General features: G+C 43.7%; 1 protein-coding gene across 1 annotated transcript; it reads left to right on the forward strand.

Moving 5' to 3' along the window:
* Positions 1-27,549, forward strand: LOC109518498 (zinc finger and BTB domain-containing protein 16-A-like). The gene is made up of 7 exons (XM_019874358.1): positions 1-123; positions 1,430-2,649; positions 5,380-5,477; positions 10,459-10,545; positions 21,108-21,278; positions 23,522-23,689; positions 25,232-27,549. Exons 2-7 carry the CDS (start codon positions 1,508-1,510, stop codon positions 25,459-25,461), a joined length of 1,896 nt encoding a protein of 631 aa, XP_019729917.1. The 5' UTR covers positions 1-123; positions 1,430-1,507; the 3' UTR covers positions 25,462-27,549.

Raw genomic sequence — 27,549 nt, forward strand, 5'->3', positions numbered from 1 at the left:
TTGACTCATTTACTTGGAAGCGGGAGCGAGTTTTTGGAGTGCCCACTGTGAAATGTGGCAGCATGATGCTGCCTGGATAATCGGCGAACAGCAGCACCAGCACAGGCGAACGCGACAAGAGGGGTAAGACGAACACTTTCCACCAACTACTTTACCAACTCGTGCGATTATAGCATTTAAAACGAAATGACAAGCGTTGGTTTGGGGAGAGGGTTTATAATCCTCCCAGTGGGTTCCAAGTTTGCCTGAACCAGATTTTTGACGGTAACAACTATAACTGTAGTTCTTTTCTTCTTTTTTTCCGTACACCGTGAGGCTCTTGATGTGAATTGCCCGTGTGCACCTGATGCGCTCTGAGGAGTGCGGGCATCCATAGCAAGGTGACACGATCAATACATTAAAAAAAAGCATATTTATCGTCGCGTCGTGCGTCACGCGCGCACGAACACACACACACACACACACACACACACACACACACACGCGCGCGGGCGCGCGCGCGCATTGCTCATGCAGGGCGACGCGCGTTTCTACGCGTTCATCCATCTTAATAGTTTGATAACTTATTGATCGAGCGGCTTAATTGTCTGGGGCGCCTCTAATTACGAACGTGCGCTGCCTTAATGGACTAATCGGCTTTGGTCTACCTGTTGAGGGGCGTCGGCGTGTGCGCGCGCCCAGCTTGATAAATGGTCAGCGCCACTTCGCTCAGCATGCAGACGTTATTACAGCGACGTGGTCGCTTGCAGACTAATCACCCCGCAACAAGCAAACTGTTGCTGCACGCGCGCCTCGAATCGACTTGTTGTCTGCTCTTCGCAGACTTCACAACAACCGCCCCAAAATGGGACAAAACAACTCAAATATTAAGACGGATAGGAGATTGCCTTTGCCACTCTATCCTGCGTGACAATCGTCAAACCGACAATCGTCAACTCCGAATTGGGGACCAGCCAAGGACCTCAATTGAATCTGACTACTTAGATTATCACTGAGGGAATTTCAAACATAAAGGTGCCAAATAAATTGCACAACCACAAACAGAAGAGCAATTTCTTGTCTTGACTGTTTGTATACCACCTGAAAACGCATCGGAGTCACCAGGTGGGCTAATGCTTAGCGCCTTCGTTTTTGTGTTGTCCGTCAATCTGGATTCCCTTGCCAGCCTCTCACAGGTTAGCCTTGCTATGATAGACATTTGAATAGAGACAGAGGGACCCACAACCCAAACCCACAAATCAGTGAAAATACACTTTTGTTTGTGTGGTATAATGCAGTGGTCGGCTTGAGAACACAAATTACGATAAGAGTAGTCACCCTAACACTTGGCGAAGTTTTGAAGGATATCTCGCATTTGAATCAGATTTTAAAAAGGGGTATCTTTCTCCTAATCCTGATCCTCTCTCTCAACTTGAATCTCTACTTTAAGTTCACAGCCCCCAAGCTGAAAGAGGGCCAACGCCTGAGGCGCGGCCGCAGCAAAAGTCTCAGTGGGTTCTGATGAAACATGGGCGTGCTCCAGCTCCACAACCCGGCTCACCCTGACACCCTGCTGCAGCGGGCCAACCAGATGCGCCTGGCGGGCACCCTTTGTGACGTCATCATCACGGTGGACGGCCACGAGTTCCCGGCGCATCGCACCGTCCTGGCGTGCACCAGCAAGATGTTTGAGATCCTATTCCACCGCAGCAGCCTGCGCTATGCTCTGGACTTCCTTTCGCCCAAGACTTTCCAACAGATCCTGGAGTACGCGTACACTGCATCGCTGCAGGCCACGGCCGAGGACCTGGATGACCTGCTGTACGCCGCGGAGATTCTGGAGATCGAGTTTCTGGAGGAGCAGTGCCTGAAGGTGCTGGAGACTATCCAGGCCGAGGAGAGTGAGGACACGCTGGTGCGTAACCACATCGTCGGAGACCACGGCGACCACGGTCGAGCCAGACACTGGCGGCACCTGATGTCCAAAAACCACTCCATCCCGGACGGAACGCCGCGCACGAATGCCGCTGCTTTACACCACCTGACGTTGTACCACATGACGGAGAGGAGCCCACCAGGGACAGACCCAAACGACCCTCCAGAACTGAGCCCTAAACTGGACATGAACATGGACATTTCCCAGCAGCTGCAGCAGGGCAGTGCTGAGGCCCCGACCCTGGAGCCCATCGAGGGTATCAAGTCGGAGAACATGCAGGTGGGCGAAGCAGACTGTTGCGAGGGCCGCTCGTCCGGAAGCTGTGCATCTGAACCAAGCCGGGACGAGGGCCCGGGGACCCCGCTGAGAAGCAGCGTGATCACTAGCACCCGAGAGCTGCACGCCGGCCCCGAGGAGGGCGTGTTGGGGAGCTCTCTGGACTGTTTCCCCGTGATAGCTGAGAAGCACCTGGCATCCATTTACTCTGTCGCCCCCAATCACGCGGGAGAGGCCATGACCCAGGTGTCCGTGTCGCTGGGCCCTTCTCTGGGCATGCCGCTGGATCCGCGGACCTACGGTGGCCTGTTGCACCAGGGCCTTTTGCACCGGGAGCTCCTGAGCAGGTTGGGCCAGTTTGCGGCGGGAATGAGGCACGAGGGGTCCGTTCAGGGGCCGCAGTGTTGTGGCGAGTGCGGGCTGCAGCTCCACAACCGGCAGGCCATGGAACAGCACAGGTAACGCAACACACGCTTCATCAGCACAAACTGATTTAGAACTCTGTCGAGGCGAGAGAGTCGTGTATTGTATTGTCTTTAAAAGACATCATGCACATATTGATAAATCATTCCTACCGTACATATTTTTGTATGATGTTTGTGTCAATGTTCTATCAACCCCCACATACAAAAATATAAATATACAGCACCCCATTTAAAAATAAAAACTTTTAATGTCAAATAAATCTTATGTTCTGTATAATACTACAGATTCGTTTTTAGTTTGTGTTCAAAAAATATGTGGGTAGAGGAGCTTGAAAAAAAAAATCGCATTTAAAATCGCATTTACAATATTGGGCGGGGGTGTAAAATGGCAATTGGATTTTCAATTTTCAAAATCGTTCAGCCCTCGTTTAGCCCCTGAGTGATGTTCCGAGAAATTCAAGAAAATGTCCAACAACGCCTCCTTCTTTGTGTGATCATTCGAGTGAATCAAAACACCCTCTTCGATGGAGGAAATAATGCCACTGTCTTTGGCTTCCTTGTAAAAAGAGCAGGTGTGTGCCTGCTCGTCATTTAAATGACGCCCAGAATTTCCGCAACATTGTACGTGTCTCTTAAATTTAAAAAAAAAATTCCCAGACGTGTTTGACGATCGGGGATGGTGGATACCTTCAAGCTGTTCTATTTTGATCGCTGCTGCGGGCTGTTGAGAAGTTTCTCAGCTCCCGTATTATCTCAGTGCACGCAAAGTTATGGTTTAGCGATACACGATGGGCATACATGACTGTCAAAGCAAGACAACCTGTGAGGTTCTCATCCCTGGCCACTGACATTTCAGCCTTGTACCACTCTGGCATCCTGCAGGATGTTTTGCGATGTGCCGACTTACTCGCTGAGACGGACGTGCGCGTGTCCGCGAGCCGCGGCGAGAGTGGAGTTGCGGTAGGTCCGTAACCAGGTCACTGAGCATGCACCTGGTTCGCCGATTGACATTTGGTAGTGCTTTGCTGACAGAATTTCTCCGGGAGCGCTTTCAAGCGGGAATAAAAACTCAGGAATTTGCAGATCTCTTTGAAGGTTGCTCCTTGTGGAATGAGGGGATGATGGATTTTGGACCATGCAACGGTTTACCAACGAGGCATGATAATATTCCAAATGGTTTGTCTTAGCGTGTTAAATTTGAACGATTGTTACTACTCTGGAGCAGTTTAAAAAAAAATTAATTTAAAAAACGCCATCTCGCTTCAGTTACAAAAACATATAGCTTAAGCTGATATTCAGACTTATATGTGTATCTTGCTCTGCACCACAAACACAAAGCCACTCCAAAATCGTGGTCAATCTCTAATCTAACACCTTAAAATTGCTAATTTAAAAAAAAAAAAAGGACAAATGTATTATGCTGTCATTCATTAACACCTTTTCAAAGGCCCGAAAGCCGAGCGTGAGGCAATCAATCACACAATGAGCAGTTGAATAGGCAAAAATGAATCTGTACGCTAACTTTTGACACTGTAAATTGGTTGTTGATGCGTAAAATTAACCGGTGGCGTGGGGACAAAACAGTAAGTGTAGCAACCAGTCGGCCGACTGCTAAACGGAGCGCTGCGGTCGCGGGAAACATGACTGGTGCTTCGCCGTCATTTCTGGTCTGCAGCCGATACTGATTTCGCCTAACATGGCGCTCCTCCGACGTCGATTCATTATCCTGTTTAATTCTCATTCCACCAACGCAATATGAAATCCGAGTACTGTGTTTTGAGTAGTGCTGGCACAGACATTGTATTCTTGGGGTTTAGTCCCCTTTTAATAATCTATCTAGCGATCTCTGTTCTTTTTCCATCTGTAATCATTTCAAATGATCGTTATCATTTTCTGTTGTGTTGAGTTTACCGTTGACCACAATACATTGTTTGTTTCATGGGAAGGGAACTTCGAATCAAGCTGATAAACTGTCCCTTCAAATAAACTTGTGATTTTTCACACAGAGCTTGATTCAAATGGATGTTTCCGGCATCATAAAAAGGAAAAAGGGGGGAAATTTTCAGAAAAACAAAGAAACAGCAACAACAACAGAGCATTTAACTGCCGGGGATTCCAAACTAACAGCTTTTTAATACCATAGCGGATCACTGTGTCACTTTTTGATCTTTTGGACCGCAGGGTACAGTTTTCGCAGTAAAATTAATCAGTCCTATACATGTGTTTTTGTTTGGTGTATTTTTGTCCAGAATTTTACAACAGCCTCTTTTACAGGCCAGGGTGATGTGAGGATGAGAGTACAGATGCCTGGCATGCTCAGATGTGTGTGATATGATATGATTGCTTTCGCTGGCGGCTGGGCTTCGGCGGGTCGTCTTTTCTCCCTTTTTCAGCGCGGCTACATGAGGAAATGTGTGCGTGTATATGTGCGTGCGTGGCCAGTGTCTTGCAGCGCCGGCGGATGGAGGCACACGTACGTCTGCACCGCACTCTGAAAATAGCCAGATATCCCTTTGTCTGTGTTCTCGCGCGTTTTGTGATTTACCAACTCCAAGGGGCCTCTTACACTAATGACGCTGCATTCAGACTCTTGCCGGAAAAAAAAAAAGGATAAAAATAAAAGATATGGCTCCTCTTAAGAGGAAGCACAGTGACATTTGGGAAGATGATGGAAAGACAAAAAAAAAAAAAAATCTCTTGAACAAAACACTAATGTGCCGCCGTTGTGAGTCTTTGCTTTTTTTTTGTCTCCCCATCACACAGGAGGCTGCATGACGACGAGAAGGGGCACGGCTGCGAATTCTGTGGCAAACACTTCCAGGACAGCATGCGGCTACGCATGCACATGCTGTGTCACACAGGTAGAGTATCAGAGGAAGTTTTACAAGTTACGAGCTGTCCCTCGATCAAGTTTTTGCTTGGGAGTCCGCTAGCTTAATGCTAACACATAATGCAAAACAACATACACGGGCTAACAAAATTAGCATTGGTGTAGCTGCAACGAACTAAAGTGAACCCCACGTATTTTCATTTCGGTATTCATGTTTTTCTTGAGAATCAATCCACAGATATTGACTGGAAAACACCAGTCTGAGTGTTATTGCTCAGGTCATCATTAGCATGTGGGATTTCGGTGCCAAAGAGTGATATTGATGTGAGGGGTGGAGACTAATTTAGACAAAATTTGTGCTTTGCCACCATCTTGGGCGATTTTGGTGCCATGGGACAATGTTGAAGTGAGCCGAGGAGTCTTATTTAAACTAAATGTGTGCTTTACCACCATCATCTGCCATCTTGGTGCCATGAAACTAAGTTGAAGTGAGTTGAGGAAGCTCCTCAACTCACTCATTTAGACTAAGTGTATGCTTTGGCGAAAGTGAGCTCTGGGGCCTCACCTTGTGGCATTTTTTTGTGCCATGGGACTGTTGAAGTCAGTTGAGGAGCTTCATTTAGACAAGATTAGAGCGCTGCTGTAATCTTGGTGCCAAGGAACTATATAGGTCTGTCATAATGATTAACTATATCGGCTGATCATTCGATGAGAAAAAAATGGACATGATTGTTTTCTTGGACTTGATAATTGGTCATTAGCATACCTCGTTGTTTACATACATCATCGTCATTCATTCATGCTGCCCCTTCCCTCTACTGTTTCTCAACTTGTTAGCCGCAGTGGGAGTTGGCACTTATAAGCGTACACACTGGGAGCAATCATTATCAGAATCAATTACTGCATTTTATCCAAGATCCAACGATTGTTGGGCTCACAGCTTTTGTTTACGGTGCTCTTTTTACACAAGTGCATTGCTTGTTTATGCACGATGCTATGAGATCTGAAAACATTCATTATGCCCGCCAGAAATTTAAAAAGACTGGCGACTGACCCAGCGTATAGCTCCAATGCAAGATCTCTGGGACATCAAGACACATCAATCTGTGTACATCATATAAAACGTATTCAATAACTTGAGTTTTAATTCAGTAAAGTAGATCAAACTTTGTTGGGCCAAGGTATCCATTTTACAAGACATCTTGTGGGTAATAGGCATACATATAGCTTGTGGCATTCAGGCGCAGTGAATTGAGATGAGGAGTTTATTTAAACAGAACTAGTGCTTTGCCACCATCTTGTGGCATCTTTTGGAAACTAAACCTTTTGGGGCGGCGTCAGTTCGTGGAAGATTTTTGATATTTGCAGCGTGGAATGGCGGTTCACTGTCATTCTATTCACTTCGATGTGAAAAATGTCTTTGGTTTACTAGCATTTCGGTCTGTGAACCGACTAGGAAATAAATTCAGTTTCACGAACTGCTGTTGGAATTGACTTCGTTGACAGCAGTTACTACTCTACTATTGAGCATGTGTTTGACACGATCTTGTGGCATTTTAGGGTGCTTCAGAAAAGAGCACAATAAAAAATGAAGAGGTGGGCGTTAAATCAATTAGCTAAAGACAAAATAGTGAATAGGTGGGAGTTTGCTCTATTTAGTAACGCAGACAAAGGTTGTTTAAGTTAACTACACAAAAAAACATTTTTGTCAACAGTAAAAATGAGTGTGCATTTAAAAATGATAACATTAAACATTTTATATTTATGAAACAAAAACTATCATTACAATGAAAATGTCCTCCGTTTTCATCTTCGTCAATCAATTTCAAACATGAGCCTTTGAGGTCGATGTTAAATGTAATTGTCGTCCAAACTTAAGTTGACTTTCTTTTTTATTATCTTGCACAACACAAATAGTCCTGAGGGGAAAAAAAATGAAAATAAAAAAAGATCCATTCTCAAAATGAATTAAAAGCAACTGAAATTGAAAAACATAAATCATCACGAAATCATAACTAAGAATGAAAAATCCCTCACTACTTCCCATAAAAAAATCCCGAACTACTCTAACCACTACTCCCACATTTTTGACGCTGGGCCTTTCAGCTGCACCTGTTCCCCATCCCCATCCTTCTACTGACTGGATCATGCCTCCTTTACCTCTCAACTGACCACCCCCTTTCCTCCCAAGCAGAGTCCCTTCCATGTTTTTGGGCCTCTCGCCAGCGCTGCCCGCCCTCCCCGCCCTTTTTTTTGCGGGGGGGGGGTGTGATGACATCATCAACTCGCTGCCGGCAGGCCTGGGTGTTCTGCCAGTGTTCCGAAGCGTGTGTGATGGCTCGCTCGCAGATGTGTGTCCAGGAACACACTGTACCCAAATGCAGACTTAATCAGACCTGACTGCTCTCCCAGCTACTTTATCCAAAATAGAGAGCTAGGAGCAGAAGGGAGGGATTGGGGATGAAGGGTGGAACTGCGTGTTTTATAATCAGGGAGTTAAAAATGCAACTCAAATACAAAGCTCAGCTGTGTACAGACGTTTCCGTGCATTGTGACATCCTGCTGACAGCTGAGTGAGAGAGAGAGATCTTTAAACTTTCCCCAACTCGTTCCTTTTATTGTCACATCCGCCAAGCACACACACACGCATATGACACGCTTTGTTTGCATCACCTTCAACCTGAGAGTTTCCCGACCCCCGTAACGCCAAACCAAACAAAAAGGATGCGGATCTCATTTCTGTGTCGCCGCGTATTTGGGTAGAGCAGCCTCAGATCCCGCCGGTTGCTAAGGAGCGAGCTCTCCGCCGCTCTAATGGGCTGATTTGGTATGCAGCTCGACGCCGGCTCTTATTTTGGTATGCCAGACAAAGTGTTTTGATGGAGGACGATTGCAGCCGCGTCTGGAGACGGTTTGATGGTTTATGGATGAGAGCACACTCCGTGCCTTTGACGGCACAAGACAATGCACTATGTTTTCTCCTCCCCAACCCGACCGCCTTTTGCCTTTATCACACGAATCGCACACGGCGCAATACAACGCGGCGCGCTGGACGGCATCACGCGACATTAGGATCTCAAAGCCGCTGTCGTGCCGCTGGTGCGGAATACTATTTGCTCCATGCGAACTATAAAAGAGAAACAGATTGGTGCCTTTTTTGGTGTTTTGTTTCGGCAATGGTGGCACCGTGTGCGTGTGTGTGTACAGAGTTGAAAGAGGACCACATCTAGGGTGCCGCGTTCCGAGTTCCAAAAGCTTGTGGGTGTTTTAATGAGTCATTTTAACTTCATTTAAAGCCAGCTGAGCAGAAAATAGATCAGTGAATGAGCCCAGGGCCAGTATGGATCTGCAACCGATTTACATCTCTCTGAGAGCCAACCCACATCCAAACAGCTGTGTGCTGAGAAAAGAACCTCCAAAGTGGAACACAATCAGTTCTGCGATGCTGGTTGACTTCAAAGTTGCTCTAATTCCAAATCGAGTGAGGATTCAAAAACATTTGCCACAAAAGAATTCTCCTGTAAATATGTTTAAAGTTGCCACTATTAATAGCTTAAAGCGGTGATTCTTAATTACGCGGGCTCTCTCTAATGGTTTGCAAATAGTCGAACATAAGAGAACAAGGCTTGCATACAACCAGTTTTATTATTATTATTATTACAAATCCAGTAGAGTACTATTTTTACTTTTCATTAGGGATGGGAAAATACAATATATCGAATAACCGCAAAAGCAGTTGATACCAGCCACGGATACTTAAAATACCCTCTTGTGGCTATTCTATGATATATTTACTGCATCCATCGCACTGTTAATTGCGCCCATCCAGCATATGCCCAATTCAGATGCATTTTCAATAAGTCTATATACAGTACCATCCAAAAGTTCGGAAACACCTTCAAATTCAAATGGTCTCAAACACATGAAGAAGTCCAGAAATTCAAGCTCTTAACTCCTGATAATACACAGCTTTGAGCAAAGAGCCATTCCAGGTCAGAAAGCATCCTCCACATCATAAAGTTGACTTAGAAAATACCAAGAAGTGTAGAACTGTTATCTGGGCAAAAGGTGCCTACTTTGAAGAATCTAAAGTATATCTTTTGGTTTCAAAGATATTTTTAACTTATTTAAATTATTCCTTATGTATTGACGTCAGTATTAATTAAAAACGTCCGGGGGGCATTAGAAATGGAATTTGAGGAAGTTTCCAAATTTTTGACTGTTAATACAGAGTAAGGTTTACAGTGTCCTCCATAATTAATGATATCGGTGAGTAGAGGACTTGAGTACACTGCGACGGGGAACACATTTGCTTTCAATCTTTAAGAACGATTTGTTTGTAAACATTTAGAAAGTACAATTTGCATTTACCTAATATTCACAGGATTTGCCAATGTCATTTGAGGATTTTCGCACCATATTCCCCTCCAAATATTTGGTTGAATTTGTCATTTTGGAGGCTGTGACTTGGAGGTTCCACTGCGTGCTGCAATGTCTGCGTCTGCGGATGCAATTGGTGTGCGGCAGAAAGGCCAAGGCGGCCTCGTCTCTTTCATTGTCACAGACAAGGGCGTCGCATTGGTGAATTGGCAAGTGTAGTTACAGTGCATGTGATGGGATTTGGGGTGTTGACTTTGAAGTGTTTTTTTTTTCCCCGTTTGTTTTGCTATCCGATAAAAGGGACGTGCCGCAGGCGGTAAGCGTCTGCTGTAGAGAGAGAACACCCAGTTCTTCTGTGGCCTCTCAGGCAGACAGTCTGCTCGTTGTTCAGAAGCTGATAACAGGGCCATGGTAAATAAAATTCTTGAGCTTGACTCGTTCTGTCGGGAAGAAGGGCCGATGTACCCTGCCTGCTGCTTTTGTTTGTCCGATTCGTGCTTTTCTCTGCTGTGCAAGCACCTAAAAAGCACTATGTGCAGAGGAAAAAAAATGAGATGAAGACGTGACTGAGCTAAATCTCACATGATATTTGTGTTGACCACAATGCCGTCTTTTTCAAAATGTATCCGCAGCTCCCGCCGAGGCGCTGGTGTGCGATCAGTGCGGAGCCACCTTCTCCTCAGAGGAAGCTCTGGATGCCCACCGGCTCACACACACAGGTTAGTCTCTCTCACACACACTCAAGACAGACACTCGAGTTACTCCCATGACTTTGCGACTGGATTTTGCTCGTCACGCTGGCCGGCTTCAAATGTTCCTGTCATGATGCTCCATAATTTAGCGAGAGGAAGGTGGGAGGCCATCTCACATGTCGGCCTCTAATATCTCTCTGTATCCAGATCCAGCGCGTGCCACTTGCACACAAACCACGGCTTTATAAAATAAGGCAGCACAAATCCCCACCACCACACATACACACGCCATTTCTTATAGCTTTCTATCGCAGGTCAACATCATTCACAACTTTTTCATCCTCAGGAAAAATACAAAGTGGGACTTGGGCTGTCATGACACCTTAATTCCTTACCAAAATTCTGACTTCAAGTACATAATTGCATAAAGCACCTCGAAATCCAATACTGAAACAATAACACAGGAAAAACCTAAAACATCATTTAAAGGGAAGTCACGTTAAAACAATTTTCAGACAATAGCAAGTGACAAACGTGGCCATGGATAAAACAGCTGGATTTTACTGCTTAATTCATCCTCCACAAACACAATATTAATCAGAATGCCGTGTTTGGACTAATGGGAGTGCATTTTATAGTAAGGAACATTTTAGACTTGACTTCCCCCTTAGAAGCAGTGGAATCACAGGTGACACAAAATGGAACTTACATTCTTAGTATTTTGGGCAGTAGACGCATTCAATGGATAACGTGCTGTAAATATGACTTGTACTTTCTGGTTATTTTGCTGTGCAAGAGTTTCAAACTCACTTTGTGTGGGGCGGGGGCCGCTGGAGATAAGAGTCCGGGTTGCAAGAAGTACTCCACTCAAAATGGGCAAATGTATTGACGTAAAAACAAAAAAAACCCACGAATCCAATCTTGTCAATCTTTATCAATAACAATTCACAATATGAAGGTTTCATTAGAAGTTGAACAAGAGTGGCAACTTGGTGCTCTCTGTCAACTGCCTGGTACTTTGCAGACTCGTCAGAATGTCAAGTTGAATAATGACTTCTGATTTCTTAAGCGTAGCAAATTTGTCTGTGGATTCAAGAAAAGTCAGAGTGCCCCTCTGCTAAAAATAAATAAATAAATAAATAAATAATTTTTTTTAAAAATCTATTGTTCTTCAAATTGACTGTTCTCACCGCCAACATTGCTCTTCATGGCTGATTTTGAAAGTCATGACTGGGATGCCACTTGGTGTCCCTTCAGAATTGCTTTTCACCAAAAGCTGTCATAGTCTGAGCTACGTTAGCCCATAAGTGATTTCACCATCACCACCAACAACAAATGCCCAGGGCAACAATATGGCAAAAGAGGTTGAGGCATTCAACTTGGATATCAAGTAGGGTGCTGCAAAAAAGAAAAAAATCCATCAGGAAATGGCCCCCTTGCCACAAGTTTGAGACCTCTGTCGGAGTGTCAGCTTAATGCTATTTACCCACTCAATTAGCACAATCGTCTCATACTGTATTTAATGTCACACCTTGTTATCTATTAGTTGCCCACCCAAAAATGGCAGTGTTTTGATTGGAAAAGGTTCCAAAATTTCCAACCAGTACTGTTGAATTCTCAGCAGGCTTTCGACGCAGATACCAGGCGCAGCACTATGATTCTTGTGTATGGTGGGGCCGCACATACTGCGGTCAATTCATTGTTTGACAGGGATTGGTCACTTCCATATTAAAAATCACATCTGTCGTGGTGCTATGAGGTAACCCGAGAGAGATGATGTAATTGTACCTGCACACCCCGAAGTAAAAAGACAGATGCACTGTAGCGTGGTGACCTAAACTGAACTTTCCGCTTGCTTCAATCAGGAAGACAAAGATGCTACTCTGGATTCAGTACAGCCTAAAGCTAAGGTTAATTCTCATTTTATGAGTAATTCCTTCAGGGAATCAAGTGTTTCCCCAAAAAGGCTTCTAAATATAGCATCTACCATAATTACAAGTCACGCGAAAGCAACATCATCGAAAGTCAAAGTGTCCTGGAGGTAAATCAACTCTAACAAGGAGGGACAATTGAATTTCTTTCTGTAGTCTTATTCCTTTCTTGTGTGCCATTTTGTCTGTCTTTCCAACCTACCAGGACAAGCAGCAAGCAAATCCGGGTGACATAACGCACTATTAGCATGCTAGCTAACCTGATACCAGTCAAAACATCACGTGAAGTATGTAGAGGCAGCTGAATGTTGTTTGTTTCTGTTCAGGCAACTGTGTGTCATACCGTAATCCTATCCTAAAAATAGAACTTCCTTTTTGGTGGGACACTGGCTTGTAATGAGATCAAAAAATAGACCCCTGGATCATCTACTTTGATGGTTTGGGATGCATCTTATGTTAGCACTAGCATCAACACTATTCAGAACTGGGATGAAGTGCTTGAAATTAAGGATGACCGTACCATTTGATTCAGTGACTATTTGGTCTTAATTGTTGCTTTGTCCAGCCGGCAGAGGAGTTGATTTGGTCTCAACTAGATTATAACTCTGAAGAAGCTCAATGTGATTAAATGAATTGGGAATTTCTCCATTGCGAGACTAATAAAGGTTTTCTTATCTTATCTTATCTTATGCCTGTGGCATTTTTTTTTTTTGTCTCTGTGTAACAACACTTTTTGACTATGATGATGTTCCGAATGATTCCGTTATTTTTTGAACATACACAGCAAACATTTTTATGATGACGTTATCCTGTGGTGGAAATTGGTAAATTCAGGGTGTAGATACTTAAAGCCTTAATTTTGATTTTCTAAAGGCCTTAAATGTCTTGAAAAGATGTATATTAATCAAGCTGCCAGATAAAAAAAAAATAAAAATTGTGCCCACTGGGTTGAACCAGCAACAAGAAAGCAAAAAAAAATAAATAACGTGGCTCATGTTACGTTGTTCGTCAAATTGAGCCATTTTAAAGTTTTAAACAATGTTCAAAAAGTGGATTTTCAGGATTAAACACTATTAAAGTGTTGGGTACACATGAAGTGTACTTTGTAATGGTTCATTTCACATATTAGCAAGTTGAGTTGTGAACATAGCGATATATATATGTGTGTGTATATATATATACACACATATACACACCGTATAAACAATGTTTAGTTGGGATTTTATCTGTTATTGACATTTATGGTCAGAGTAAGAACATGTCCTCGGTCAGAATGACCCATCCACTTTATTACGTTTCTGAGAAATAAATAAATAAATAAACAAAAGGAGGGTAAAGTTGATTTTTAGAATCATTTTGTTCCTTTGCGTGCAGATAGGGTTAGGATTGATAAATGCTCCTAACCTGCAAACATTTGTAAAAAACAAAAAACAAAAAAACATTTGTTTGATGTGGAAGATTAAAAATAAAACAAAATTTCTTAAAATAGTTGGACGTAGTCTATATCTCTTGTATTTTACATTTAGTGATCAAAGTGGCAGAACATGGGATCTTAAGCTTCCATTTGGCTCCCCTAAACCAGCTGCTAATCTGATTATACTTATCCAACATTAAATTCATCAAAACTGAAGAGGATACTTTTTTTGTTTCATCAATTCTCAGATTTACTATTCTTAAAGCCTTTCTTATTTGTGACGAAAATCAAATGAATCTGAATGTGGCCATGTCTCTCAAAACAAGGGTACTCTCAGATTGTCTCTACATACTGTTTGTCCGAACCCAGACAATTTGTTGCCACTGTCAGAGAAAGGTGATCGCCCTCAGAGGCGTCTTGGCATGTAACCGTAACTGCAGGTGGCACACGCCGTGTTGAATACTTAATGCCAACGAGGGGTGTCATTCATGCCCACAAGTTTCTACCCTCATCACCCCCTGACTTGTAAACATCCAGAGATCGTTTTCAAGCTTGGCCCGGTATCAAGAGCAGAGTACAGCAGGGCATTACTCTCTCATTTCGTCATGACCTTACCTCGGCCTGTTGTGACACAGGAGCCTATTCTGTTTTTTTTTTGTTTTTAATGAATGTATTTATTCATTTATGTGTGTATTTATTTATTTTGGGTGATACTAGGTAGAGATAATCTAATCAGTGGTGTTCAGGTCTTGTATGTGGGGGAAGGAGGGGTTTCATTGAATAAATAACACAGTGCCCAGTGTCCTTTTAATTTGCTGTGTGGCCCAAATGAGTTTGGTATTGGTAGATCAACACTTGTCAGAGTTGAGCAGCTGCTGCCTACCACCTCTTGGGATTCATATGACTAGGGAGCTCTGTGGGTACCAAGACTAGTTACAGTTTTCACAGGTCTCTCTGGCGTTTTGATATGTCAGAGGTGAACGGCCGAGGGTTGCTGCGATCAAAGAGCAAGGGGGGTCGGCGGGGGTGGACTGTGGGAAAGCAACAGGGTTAGAGAAGGGCTATATGAGGACTTTCTAAGGGGTGGGAAGGACTGCTGCTGGTGTGCTTGGTTCCAGCATCGAGAGGGGAAAACAACATCATGTGCTGCTGTTTACTCCTCAACTCGGCACTGTCATAGTCTCCTGACCTACTTGTCAGAGCCCAAAATAAAAGAATGGATCTGTCTCCGAAACGCTCGCACAACAAAGGCGTTTGTTCTGTCAGAGCTGGTTTAAAAAAAAAAAAAAAAAGATGGAATGACAACCCCCTGGAGGCAAGCCGTGACATTTTTTCAGATGCTCAGATGAATTGTACCCTTAAGACTGGGCTTCTTCCATGTCTGGAATTATAAAATTATATTTCTTTGGTGGAGCATGGAGGTGTGATGAAGAGCAGTCAGGCGGACCCCCAGGGAGTCTGAAAATTAAAGTTATGACACCTGAGGAGGGAAAGAAGGTGCCGGTTGGAGAGTGTCATTGAGAAAGGAAAAAAAAAATTTTTTTTCTTCTTATACCCAATAATTATATGGTAGATTTATTTTAATTATGCCACAGTTTTAGATAACAATACTATATGTATGTAGAATTTACCATTACTCCCCAAACTTTTCGTATACAGTATTAGTTAAATATGATCAATAAGAATTCATTGTATTCAGATATTGCATGATAAATATTACTACGAATCATTTTATAATTAGCATTTTATTCAAATTTGCATGTACAGTTTTACTTTATTTTTTTGACAAGCTTTTATTTATCATTTATGAATGGAACAAAATATCAATACCACAATTTTTATTTATCGCTGACGAAAAATGAATGACGCAAGTGTATCGGATAGCACATTACGTCTGACGATACACTACCAGTGGATCCAAAAAAGCCATTGTCTCAATTGCAATGCATTATTTTAAAAAGAAGGTTCTGAGCCTCATTGTCATTCCTATCCGGCCAATCATTACTCATGATGCTGATGAGGATGAGGAGGATGATGAGATGATGACGAAGAGCCGATAAAGAGGATTCACTTCAACCCAGGGCAAGGTCATCTCCCACTCCCGACAAATGCAGATGTGATGAGGAGATTGCGTGGAGGGTGAGCGGCCTTTAAAGATGTGCACTCACACCCGCACACACACCCCCACACACACACACACACACACCAACACACATCTGCACAGGTGTGTCTGTAAAACACCCCGACTCTCACGTTCTTCAACAGATTAGAAGATTTTAATGTACAGCGTATACTAATGTATATTTAATACTTTATAAAATATTTTTAAAATTATTTTTTTAATGTAACAAAATAAATGACTATTTTCATAAATCATAAATTTGGTGTAAATTAATTCATACAATTAATTTACTAAAAATAAAAAATAAAAAAAATGGCATAACACTCATTAAAAATGAAAATGCTCATCCGGATGATACATTCATAATATTGATTAAATTAAAAACATCTAAAAAGGAACGCAGATAATATCAAATCTATACGTGTAACTCGCCAGTATGATGCAGTGGGTTGCAAACTACGAGTACAGGGGGGGGGTTGTCTTGATTTTTGAGATTGTATCATATCTGTGGCGAAATGGACTGTGTTCAATGCTTGTTATCCAGGTTGCCCAGTCATGTTGTCACCTTGCCTTCAAGGCTCGGGACATGAGGGATGGCTTTGTGTACTCACAGCAGCTGCACTGTCTACGCATTACAGACATAACCTTCTGACTTGCCCCTTGTAATTAAACAGCACTGAAACTCCATTCAAACAGCCTCAGCTTTGTATGGCACAGACCTTTTAGCTCGCCCCAGTGCGTCCGTCATCAGGCTACAGCTTCCCTTCAATAACTACTTGCAATTCCTGCACGCCGTTGACCAGACTGAACTGTGCCCTCCTTGGCCCGCGACGTATTTGCTCTGCGATGATACACAAAGCACCCCGCGGCCCGCTCGATTTCTATTTCGTGAAAATTATTTAGATGGAGAGTGGCGTAAACATTCCAGGAACCGCCGCGGAGGTAGGAGAGCAGTGACCTGAGTGAACCTCTCCGCTAAATGGGTAAAACGAGGTCAAACAAAGCCCGTTGCATTAATTATTGAATCGGGTTGTTCCTACGTCGGGTAGATTCGCAGTCGACTGATATGAGCCCGGGGTTGTTTAAGGTACTGTGTGCGTGTGGAGTGGCCTCCTCAGCGGGGAGCTGTGTGCATGAGTACATACAGTAGAGAGTGACTTGAACGCTCACGGGGTCATGTGAGGTGTGTAGCCTCAACTGAGCCGAGATGCTTCACCTCGCACACACGCAGAGCGCAGCCTGGGGACAGAGCCACTCCCTGGTATATGACGACACTAACTGGTGCGCATGATGTAATATTGTAAACTGTTGAATTCATTTCCCCCTTACAATGGAGTGAGGTGTTAGGATCTAATGTGGAACCCGGTACGTTGAACGCAATTCAAGTGTAAGGAGAAGTGAACCGTTGCGTGACAAAAAGTATCCATCCACTGTTTTTTTAATGGAGCTTGTCCTCATTCGGGTCATGAGTCGCCAGCCAATGCCACGGCACATACAGACAAGCAACCATTCACACTTAACGTTCACACCGATGAAGAATTTAGTCTTTAATGACCCTACCATGTATGTTTCTGGCATGTGGGAGGAAGGGAGAGGACCTCGAAAAAGTGAAGAGGAAAAATGCCTAGCTGACCGTTTCGGCTGTCACTTCAGCCTTCGTCGGAGCTGATTTCATTGTGTATCTTTTAATAAATTAACCAGCTGATTAATCAGTCAGGACAGCAAATAAAGGAAAGATGAGATGTGCACCACGAGCCACAAAACTGTGAACCATCCACCGTGCTGCATTATAAAACTAAAATAAAGTAAAGGCACATCCTTGGTTCAAGTTACTGTCATGCTATCAGCCATTTTTATTTGCATCTGTTCGGTAAAATTCATTTGTGTAACCAATAATTATGTGGCTCATTAAATGAAATTTCCTCTTCTATGATTATCATCATTTTCCTCTTTGGAATCACTGCTTTCCGGCGGTGGTGGCATAAAAAAAGCCAAAGAAGAAGAGTCAATCACACTTTGGGATCCTGTTGATGCACTCCGAGCTGCTGAGGTGTTCAATTTTGGAAGTTGCAACGTAATCATCAAAATCATATTCCCGTGATTGAACTAAAGCATGAAAAATACGGTAGTATGATCTTTGCCTTGTTTCATTCATTTTTTTATGAAACACAAACCTCGTAACTGAAAAGATGAGACAAAGACGAGGAAATATAGCGGCCGGGCAGTCAATGAATACAATCTCTTGTTCAATTTGCAGTGGGGTTTACTCCCAGACCCTTGGGGTGGGAAAACTTTTGTTTGCGGTGTGAAAAGAAACAGGCTGCGCTTATTTGTGAATGAAGGGATTAGCTCCAACACTTCACCCCAACACTGAGCGTGATCCTATCTGGTTGCCTGGACACGTGGTTTTGTCTCTTTTAGGCAGCGTGAGAGCCCGAGCTCACTCCCGATTCTCGGAGGCAGATGCATCAAGACAAGACAAAATAGGCCTCCATTTAATCACGTGAGCCTCCGTCGGCATGGCGGAGGATGTGCCAAAATAGCATCCCCACCTCGGCCTATCCTGAATTATTAACCTCCTTGTGCGGTGTAACGCACAGGGTTAAATGTGCGCGCTTTCCTGTTGCGTATAAGCTTGCGAGTAAATCATTCCTCAAGATACAATGGTCAGTTAACTGCGGCCCTAAAGGAGTACCGCTGGTTCTATGCTATTGACCCAATTGACAGCCAAGGGCCACGGGGTCATATTGTGCCTTCAAACCCAAATCCCGAGCCCATTGTCTGGTTAAGGGTGAGAGCGCAGTGTGCAATGACAGCCAACTTTAAGGCTTATTCTGTGCGAAAACAAGCTCCTCTGCACTTATTACGTACGCGCTTACGAGAAAAACTCAAATCTTTTTGGGGGAATTTAACAGAGCGCAGCTTGACAAAATGCTGCCGCGAACACAAGACAACACACGCGATACACAATGCCTGACTGGGAAAGCTGACTTTGTTGTTCACGTTAGTTATTTTTATTCTCTGCGCGAAGAACAAACCAAAAGCTGCCGACACCAGATTTCAAAAGTGACATCCTTGCGGCAGGATTTCATTTTGCCACACAAAAAATGTCAGACAGTCTGAGCAGATGGCGCAAAAAAAAAAATAAATAAAGCATTTTTCGTCAAACATGTGGGCGGATGATAATTAGAGTGGTTTTGAAGTATTTAAATGTGTGGATTATGTGTTACTCAACTGGACCAGGGTGACTAGTCTGGAATACACTGGAACAGAAAGCACGCCCCCTGCTGGATAAAGCAAAGAAAGAAACAGAGGTGAACGGCTCAAATCTTCAAATGTCCCCGGGGCAATGTAGATGGTTCTCTACCCTGGGCTTCGTGAGTCCGGTTAAATGCTGAAAGGGTTTCCTTCACGGTCATCTGATAACGTGTCGGGGGCACCGGAGGGGATAAAAGTGTGTGTTTGGGGAATTGAGAGCTGTGGGTCTGTTGTCTTCCAACTCAAATATTGTGATATGTGGGTGAGAATGGACCGCGGTCATTAGGAGACCACATAAAGACCGTGGGTGAGGGTGGGGTGGTGGGAGGTGCATGTGCACCCTATGACTAATGGGCTCGGTCAATGAAGGCCTGAACCTCATTGTGTGCTCTTTGTGCAGCCCGCAGCCCAAAAGCCTCTAACAGGTGCAGCTCAATCCAGCGGATGGCCTCCTGGCAGGAGCGTTAGGACCAGGGAATGCCTTTCATCCCGTCCTCTTGCTGTTAATGATTACGGATGATCCACTTCTATTAGTGTTTTAACAGGGCATTTCGAATCAAGAAAAACACACACGAGGAGTCATCCGTCTTCTTTACAAATGCGTGTCTATTTGTGTGACATCCTTCCAAAAAAACATGAGTTTGCGCAAGATGAAGAAAAGAATACACAACAAATGTTTTGTGGCTTGATTTGTTTCTTTGTCTCTTGTCCGTTAACTTGACTGAACCCAAAAGCGGGCGGCTGACACTCTTCCCTCTTTAGTATGAGCGCCCTGCATCCCTTTCCCCTGCGTTAATTCCAATTTAATTGCCAGTTGCCTCAAGGCACTTCAATAACAGTAACAAATGATTTGATTTAGTGGACCTCATCAGACTGCATTTTAAATGTGACACAGCAACCCCACTTGAATTCCAATGAAGTGCTGGCACGGTCCCGTGTTTACTAATGATCCTCGACTGGAGATGTCTGATTGAATCTCAGTCGATGGGTGCTGCAAGCACCGGCAGAGGATCTGAAACCTGAGCAGACAAGACAAATAAGGACCCCCTTCATAATCTCATACGAATGCCCGACTGTGTCGAGAGACACATTTTTGTCAATAAAGCAGCAGATTAGCCGGCTCTTCGGCATTACCACACACATGATTTTGGGTCATCGCGAATTGCCAGAGTGGATTTGGAGTGCCGGCGTCCAGAGCTCGTAGATCAAGTGGCACACTGTACGACAGCCAAAGGATGCACGTCTCGTAGCCATTTTGACACAAGCGAGCCGGCCGGCGGCTCCTCCATCTGTATTCCTCGCCACACTCGGCGCAACAGGAAAGCAGCCCCAAAGAGATGCCAGGTCACACACAGGATTAAACTGGATTGTGTGTGTGTGTTTTTTTTTTCCTGCAGTCCTGCCTTTAATGGCTTGATATCACTACTTAACATTCTGCACAGGGCACACGGTGTAGGCATCATTTAGGGCGGAGCCACTATCAGCCGCTCTTTCAGCACAGAGGACTTCGCAGGCTGCGGCTGACTCCTGATGGGGAATGAAGAGAATAATTACACATCTAACATACCAGGAAGGAGCCATTGATTGTGTGATTGGCATGCGCTCCGTTGAGTGGGAAATTCTTCAGGAAAACAATGACTTTCATGGTTGAAAATAGAACGTATAACAGGCTCACAGCTTAAAGCGCCTGCGGGCTTTTAGGGGAGTTGGTTTAGGTAGAGACACTTGCTCTTTGAAAGAAGCTTTTCCCTCCGAGGACGCACACAAAGTTGAAGTGACCCAGTTTCCCCACTTAAGGCCCCGTGTCTGCGCGCCGTACTGAAATAACCGCGCGCCTCCGTCTCTCCTTTTGTGCCTTCTCCAGGGACTGACATGGCGGTGTTCTGTCTGCTGTGTGCAAAGCGCTTCCAGACCCAGAAGGCCCTGCAGCAGCACATGGAGGTCCACGCAGGCATGCACAGCTACATCTGCAGCCACTGCGAGCGCCCATTCCCCAGCCACACCACCCTCAAAAGACACTTGCGCTCACACTCGGGTAAGGACAGACGCCTCCTCCTTTGCACCTTCGCTGCTGCCTGTACAGGAAGTGCCAGTCTAAAGCCTGTCTGGTGTTGAGAAAACCCATCACCAAAATATTAAGACACAGCTCAGACAGTGAGACATCCAAAGTCCAACACAATTTGCTCCATGACTCGGAAAAAGGATGTGCCCATCGGAAATATTGTTCAGGGTGCTAGTAATTGTGTTTTCCACTATGGACATACATGGGGTGTAACGAAAGCGCATTTGAATTGGAAAATCGGCTTAGATTTAAAAGATTTGATTACACAAGATCAAGCTGAATCATTCCACTATGAAATGCACCGTCCTTCAATCGTATTGCATGTACCGAGATAGGTATTGAATCATCTTTTTTGGATGATCTCCCCGTGCCTGTGTGGGTTTTCTCCGGGTACTCCGGTTTCCTCCCACATTTTACAGACATGCATGACAGACAAATGGAAAATTCTAAATTGTCCATCGGCGTGATTGTGAGCGTGACTAAGAGTGCCCTGTAATTGGCTGGCAACCAGTTCAGGGTGTACCCCGCCAACTGCCCGAAGACAGCTGTGATAGGCTTCAGCACTCCCGCAACACTTCTGAGGTTAAGCGGATTAGAGAACTGGAGGGATGGATGGACTGTCTTCCCCATTAATTGGTTGTTTTAACGTTTGTTTTTGTACGACTTATTGCTCCATGTACAGCACTTTGCATTAAGTGGTGGTTCTTTTTCAGGACTCCATAAATACAGTTGAGTTGAGTTTAGTTGAGAATCATCTTATATTGGAGATGCACACCTTTGTACGTTTACGAGTATTCACTACTACTATTTATTTAGTAGTGGAATACCAAAGTAAGATGCAGAACAATATGACAATACTTTGCCGTGATTACGCCCCAATCCACTGTAATTTTTTTGTGCGGTTCACATATTTAAAAAATAGAAAGGAAAGAAAAGAAAAACAGCATGTGGTTATCATGAAATGTTTCCGCCATGCAGTTACTGGCATCCTTCTGTGGTGCCTTCCCAAAGAAACACAAAAAGCCCAACAAGGGTTTGAAATGTCAATTTTGTTGGACTTGTTTGAGGTCTATTACTCCCCAAAATGTTGGGTGAACTTCAAATGTTACCACAGACATTGAAGTCCCAACCCTAAAAACCTCTCCAGCAAAATGACTTTTGTTGAGACAGAATTTACAGCCGTCTGGTCAAAAGTGGATTATGAAACACAGGCAAGCTGCACTTATTCTATGTATATGGTTGAATTTCTTCTGTTAATGGATTAGCACGCATCATCTTTTGGCCTGCTTCTGCACCAGATGACTCACCTCTGCTGTGACAGCACTGTACCGTTACCGCCGGTGCTTATTTTGGGCAATTTCATCGTGTTTATATTTTTGGGTTCTTAGACAGCCGTCGGGGGCTTGTGCAAATTCACGGCTGTCAGTTCCAGTGTGGTTCACGCAAGGCGATAGAGGGAACCCAAAAAAAAAAAATATCGAAGGAAAAGCAAATGGAAATGACTTGTCTTGTGTGTTCTAGCCAGGGTGAGTTTTAGTGCCGCAAGAAACGCAGCGATATTTGCCGAGATGCCCCCCTTTCTTCTCTTACCTTAAATAACACTCTGAGCTGTCAGGACGACTTGATGTCTAGACGGGAGAAATACATAATTGATGTGAAGAGACAGAAGTGAGGGGAGTTTTGCCCGTGACAGCGTATCTTGTTTGTATGCCACTCTGCTTGGAAGTAACATTTTGTAAATGTCAGTGTGGGGTAGGTTGGGGGTGGGGTGGGGGGATATATTGGGGGAGAATTGGCCTGTAATGAGGAGGGCCATGTATCCTGGGCCTTGGTTGTTGCTGTGGTCACTGAGATAATGAGGCACATAGGTCACTGGAGATGAGTCAAAGGCATCAGCCGAGGAGAGAAACAGATTAACTACAGTATAGAGGCGAGAGCAGCACACAACCTGGAGGGCTTTTATTAGCCATTAGCGGACCGCCAAGACGAGTGTCCTCGCATCACAACATTAGCAACGTGCGACGGAACGTGTCTATTCGGACACAGCTCCGTATGCAACCCGGCGTGTCGTGCCAAGGATAAAGCTCGCCTCACGAGATAATGTGCCGTGTCAGTGCAGAGGCCATTGTGTTGACACGACATGAGTTGTGTGTGTGTGTGTGTGTGTGTGTGTGTGTGTGTGTGTGTGTGTGTGTGTGTGCCGTTTTGATTTTCAGGCGATCACCCATTTGAGTGCGAGTTCTGTGGGAGCTGCTTCCGAGACGATGGCACCCTGAGGGGACACAAACGCATCCACACGGGAGAGAAACCTTACGAATGCAACAGCTGCGGGAAGCGCTTCAGCCTCAAACACCAGCTCGAGACGCACTACCGCGTGCACACAGGTGAGAGCCAAAAGGAAGAATGTTTCAGTTAGGGATGTTATCACCACCCAGTTGCATTAGCACCCCATGGGTGTATTCATCCAGATACTATGAACAACAAACTTGCACCTGTGCTTGACTTGGACAGATGATTAGTGTAGACGACTGCACTTAAGTCAATACTAGGAATGGGTGAGTACCGATACCAGGATTGTATCGGGCCGATACCGGTCTTATTTTTAGGTATGGGATAATCATCAAGGCTGCTGGTACCATCCACAGATACTTAAGGCAAAGCATAACTGACATTGGGTAAGTCTACGTTAGGGATGTAACGATATCCCAGCATCACAATACGATACTGGAAAGTTAGCAAAATTAAAAATGCTCAAGAAACTGTATCAAAACTTCAGATATTACAAAGCAAACAAAAAAGCACAATACAGTCAAACCCCGGTTTTCGAACGTCTCTGTTCTCGACCAAAAATGTCGAGTTCTTTATGCCTCGGATTACGACCGAAAATCGGTTCTCGACCAAATTGAGCGCACTTGAATGCGCCACTTGACTCCTCTCACCTTCCTTACACAAGGAAGTGACGCTTCCTCGGGTAGACGAGGAAGTGACGCTTCCTCGTGTCGCGTTCCATTGTAATAAGACGTTTCAATAAAGATTTTTTTTTTAAAGAGCGTGGTTTCGGTTTTCGAACAGCCTTCTGGAACGGACTAGGGTCGAAAACCGAGGTATGACTGTATTCCGTTTTTGTACATAGCAGTGACAAAGAAATAGGATTGGTCAGTCATTTTATTGTCTTGGTCTATGTAGTTCACAATGCTGTTTTTGGCGGAGAACACGAATAACAGTTGAAATTGAGGCACTTCCTTGCTAATGCACACATATTATGAATTGAGTCAATTTTTACAGGGCCTCAAACGTGTTACATTCTCCTTCATCTTGCAATTAGCGTGGGTCTGGAACGTATGTGGCCAAAACATACCGCATTCAAATTAATCTGCACTAATAAACTAACCAACAGAGGGTGCTGGAACTGCACAAAAGGAAAATAACCTGGCCAATTTAACAGATTTTAATTATTGTGACATGACGCCGATGATATTGTGGCAATTTTAATAAAGCCATATCTTTTTAGTTACATACCTACTAGAATTATCCATACTCTAAGAGTGAATACTCGTACCGGTGTCGGTCTGAAAAAAAAGGCATTGGAACATCCCTAGTCAATATTATTGTAAAATACTACAATAAAAATTGTTATCTGGTTTAGCATGGGGTGGCCGATATGACAATTTTTTTTTTTTGGATGAGACTAAGCGTCGGATGTCATTTTCTTTACACACACACACACACACACACACACACACACACACACACACACACACACACACACACACACACAAAGTAAAGCACATACAGTTCATACTGGAATTTGAGGGTGGCGGGGGGGTCAAATGGATTTTTACTCTTCATGCTCATACATACTAGACCGAGATAGTGTTCACGTGGCTCACCGTCAACCTGAATGCCACTAAAATGTCTCTTTCCAGGTGAGAAGCCATTCGAGTGTAAGCTGTGTCACCAACGTTCCAGAGACTACTCGGCTATGATCAAGCACCTGCGCACGCACAACGGCGCGTCTCCGTACCAGTGCACCATCTGCCAGGACTTCTGCCCAAGCCTGGCTGCCATGCAGAAGCACATGAAAGGCCACAAACCGGAGGAAGTGCCGGCAGACTGGAGGATAGAAAAGACTTATCTGTATGTCTGTTACGTCTGAGCAGGTCTTGGACCCGGGGGCGGGAGAGTGAGAGTGGGGAGTGGGCGCAGACGCACAATAATGGTTGAAAAAAATTCGCTGAGTTAATAGTGACTCTTGCTGGGTCAAATATAAAAATGCAAAGTTGAGAGTTGTCATCCCGGGAGAGGTAACATGCTAGCGCTGAAACAATAACGCAATTTATGAAAATATTTGTGCCATGTCATGATGAAAGTCTTCGGTGGCCACACCCCAAAAATGTGCTAAAACTGTGAAAAAGTTCAAAGACAGAGAAAGTGGACTACATCAGCCAGCCAGTACCGGCAGGCCGACTTGGTTCAATTGAGACCCAAAGAGTCTTTATGAGAGTATTCCATTTCCTCAAACATACCTCACAGAATTCCACACAAAAGTGGCGAGTGCGGACGCGTTTACACAAGAACAATCTCGTAAAAATGGGGGTTTGAGTTTCTTTACAAAGACATTTTTCAAGATTTCAAGTCACAGTAAAAGCAAAGACGTCTGTAGACGCAGTCACTGAGATTATTAGTAATTGGTGTAATGTGTCTGCTTGTCAAAAACCTTGCTGCCATTTTTGCTCCTGATAACGCTGCGACTGATAATTTAAAAAAAGAAAACTAAAATAACAAGTCCAACTCCTTTGCTGAAATACCATGAAACATGTTTGTTAAAATAACTCCAAATTTGCCACATGAAAGGTTTTTCTTTTCGCTGTTTTAAAATTCGAATAAAAGTGCAGGGAGCTCGCAGCATGTCTGAAGTTAGATGAAAACCTAAACAAGTAAGTAGCTATCTGAAGTTCGACAGAAAATAAAGTTTAGAATTCAATAAAACCAAAGCGTTCAATTTTCACTTATTTTATTTAGAAAATACAAAATTGCAAGGGAGTTCCCAGTGTCAGCAGCATTTCTTAAAAAGTGAGATTTTCAAGTCGGTTCTCAAAAGTCAAGCCACTTTTCTCTTTGGCCTTCAGATTTAAAAAAAAAAAAAAAAAGGCAGATGCTGATCATTGTCAAAATGTCAGCGCCGACAATTGGTCTATCCCGACCGAACCTCTAAAGAATTAAGACTAAGGTTGACGTCTCTTGACTCTTAATTTGCCAAATAAGCAAAAGGTACTCTGGGCGGTGTCTGGTTGTTGCATTATTAAAAAGTCACCTTTAATAAGGTAGAATAATTATTGACTGTTACTCAATTTGAGAGTAAATATGTCTTGGTTTGTTGACCTGTCTGAGTTGCTCCCTGGATTGTGCTGTTAAAATCTTTGGAGGAGAAAAAAAAAAAAAAAAGATTCGTTAATTGGTTGGGGAGCAACCTTCTCCCCAGTCTATTGTGACTGTGTTTTTCCTTGCGGCTGTTTTTATGATTATTTTCTTATTTTTTTAGTTCCTGTGCATGTTGTACTTGAATGGATACCAGGTTCTTGGCCTCATGATCATTTTGATGGTCAAATAGCGTCATGGATGGTCGAATGGCGTTATGGGTTCCGAGGTAGCAGGCTTCTATTTTATTCAGTGTAATTGTTTTTTTGCTATTTATATGTTGTTTGTTACCAAATATGTGCTGATTATCACCACCAGTTTCAGGTAGAGCAAACTCTACTTGCCCACCATTTCTCCCCGTTTGTTGACAAACAGTGTTACTCCGTCTGTGGCTTTCATTTCCGAACGATTACCGTCACACTTTAAATGGTGAAACAGTGCAGGAAAAAAAACATGTAAAGCACCTCAACATGGCTTTGATGCATCTTTTTTTTAATCACTGTCTATAATTAGATATCTTATAAATCACAGAACGGACAAAAATAGAACATTAAAAGCAAACTGCTTTTTTGTTATTTTTAAAGAAAATCCAGACAAGTGGTGATTGGTGTTAGTTGTGGTGTATGTCATGTACAGGCCGTCCTGCTTTGTTGTTCCCTGTGTGAGCCTAACACGGGCGTTATAGAGTTAAAACATGTTGTATTTTTGTATCACAGTAATTTGCTGTCTTGTTTACATTTAGTATCATTTGAGAAGCATCTTTATCGTGTGCTTTTTCTATGTCTCCGATGGAAAAAAAAAGAAAGAAAAAAGTCCCCTCCTCTCC

Source organism: Hippocampus comes, unplaced genomic scaffold (assembly GCF_001891065.2).
Source record: "Hippocampus comes isolate QL1 unplaced genomic scaffold, H_comes_QL1_v1.1 scaffold125, whole genome shotgun sequence".
Lineage (NCBI taxonomy): Eukaryota > Metazoa > Chordata > Actinopteri > Syngnathiformes > Syngnathidae > Hippocampus > Hippocampus comes.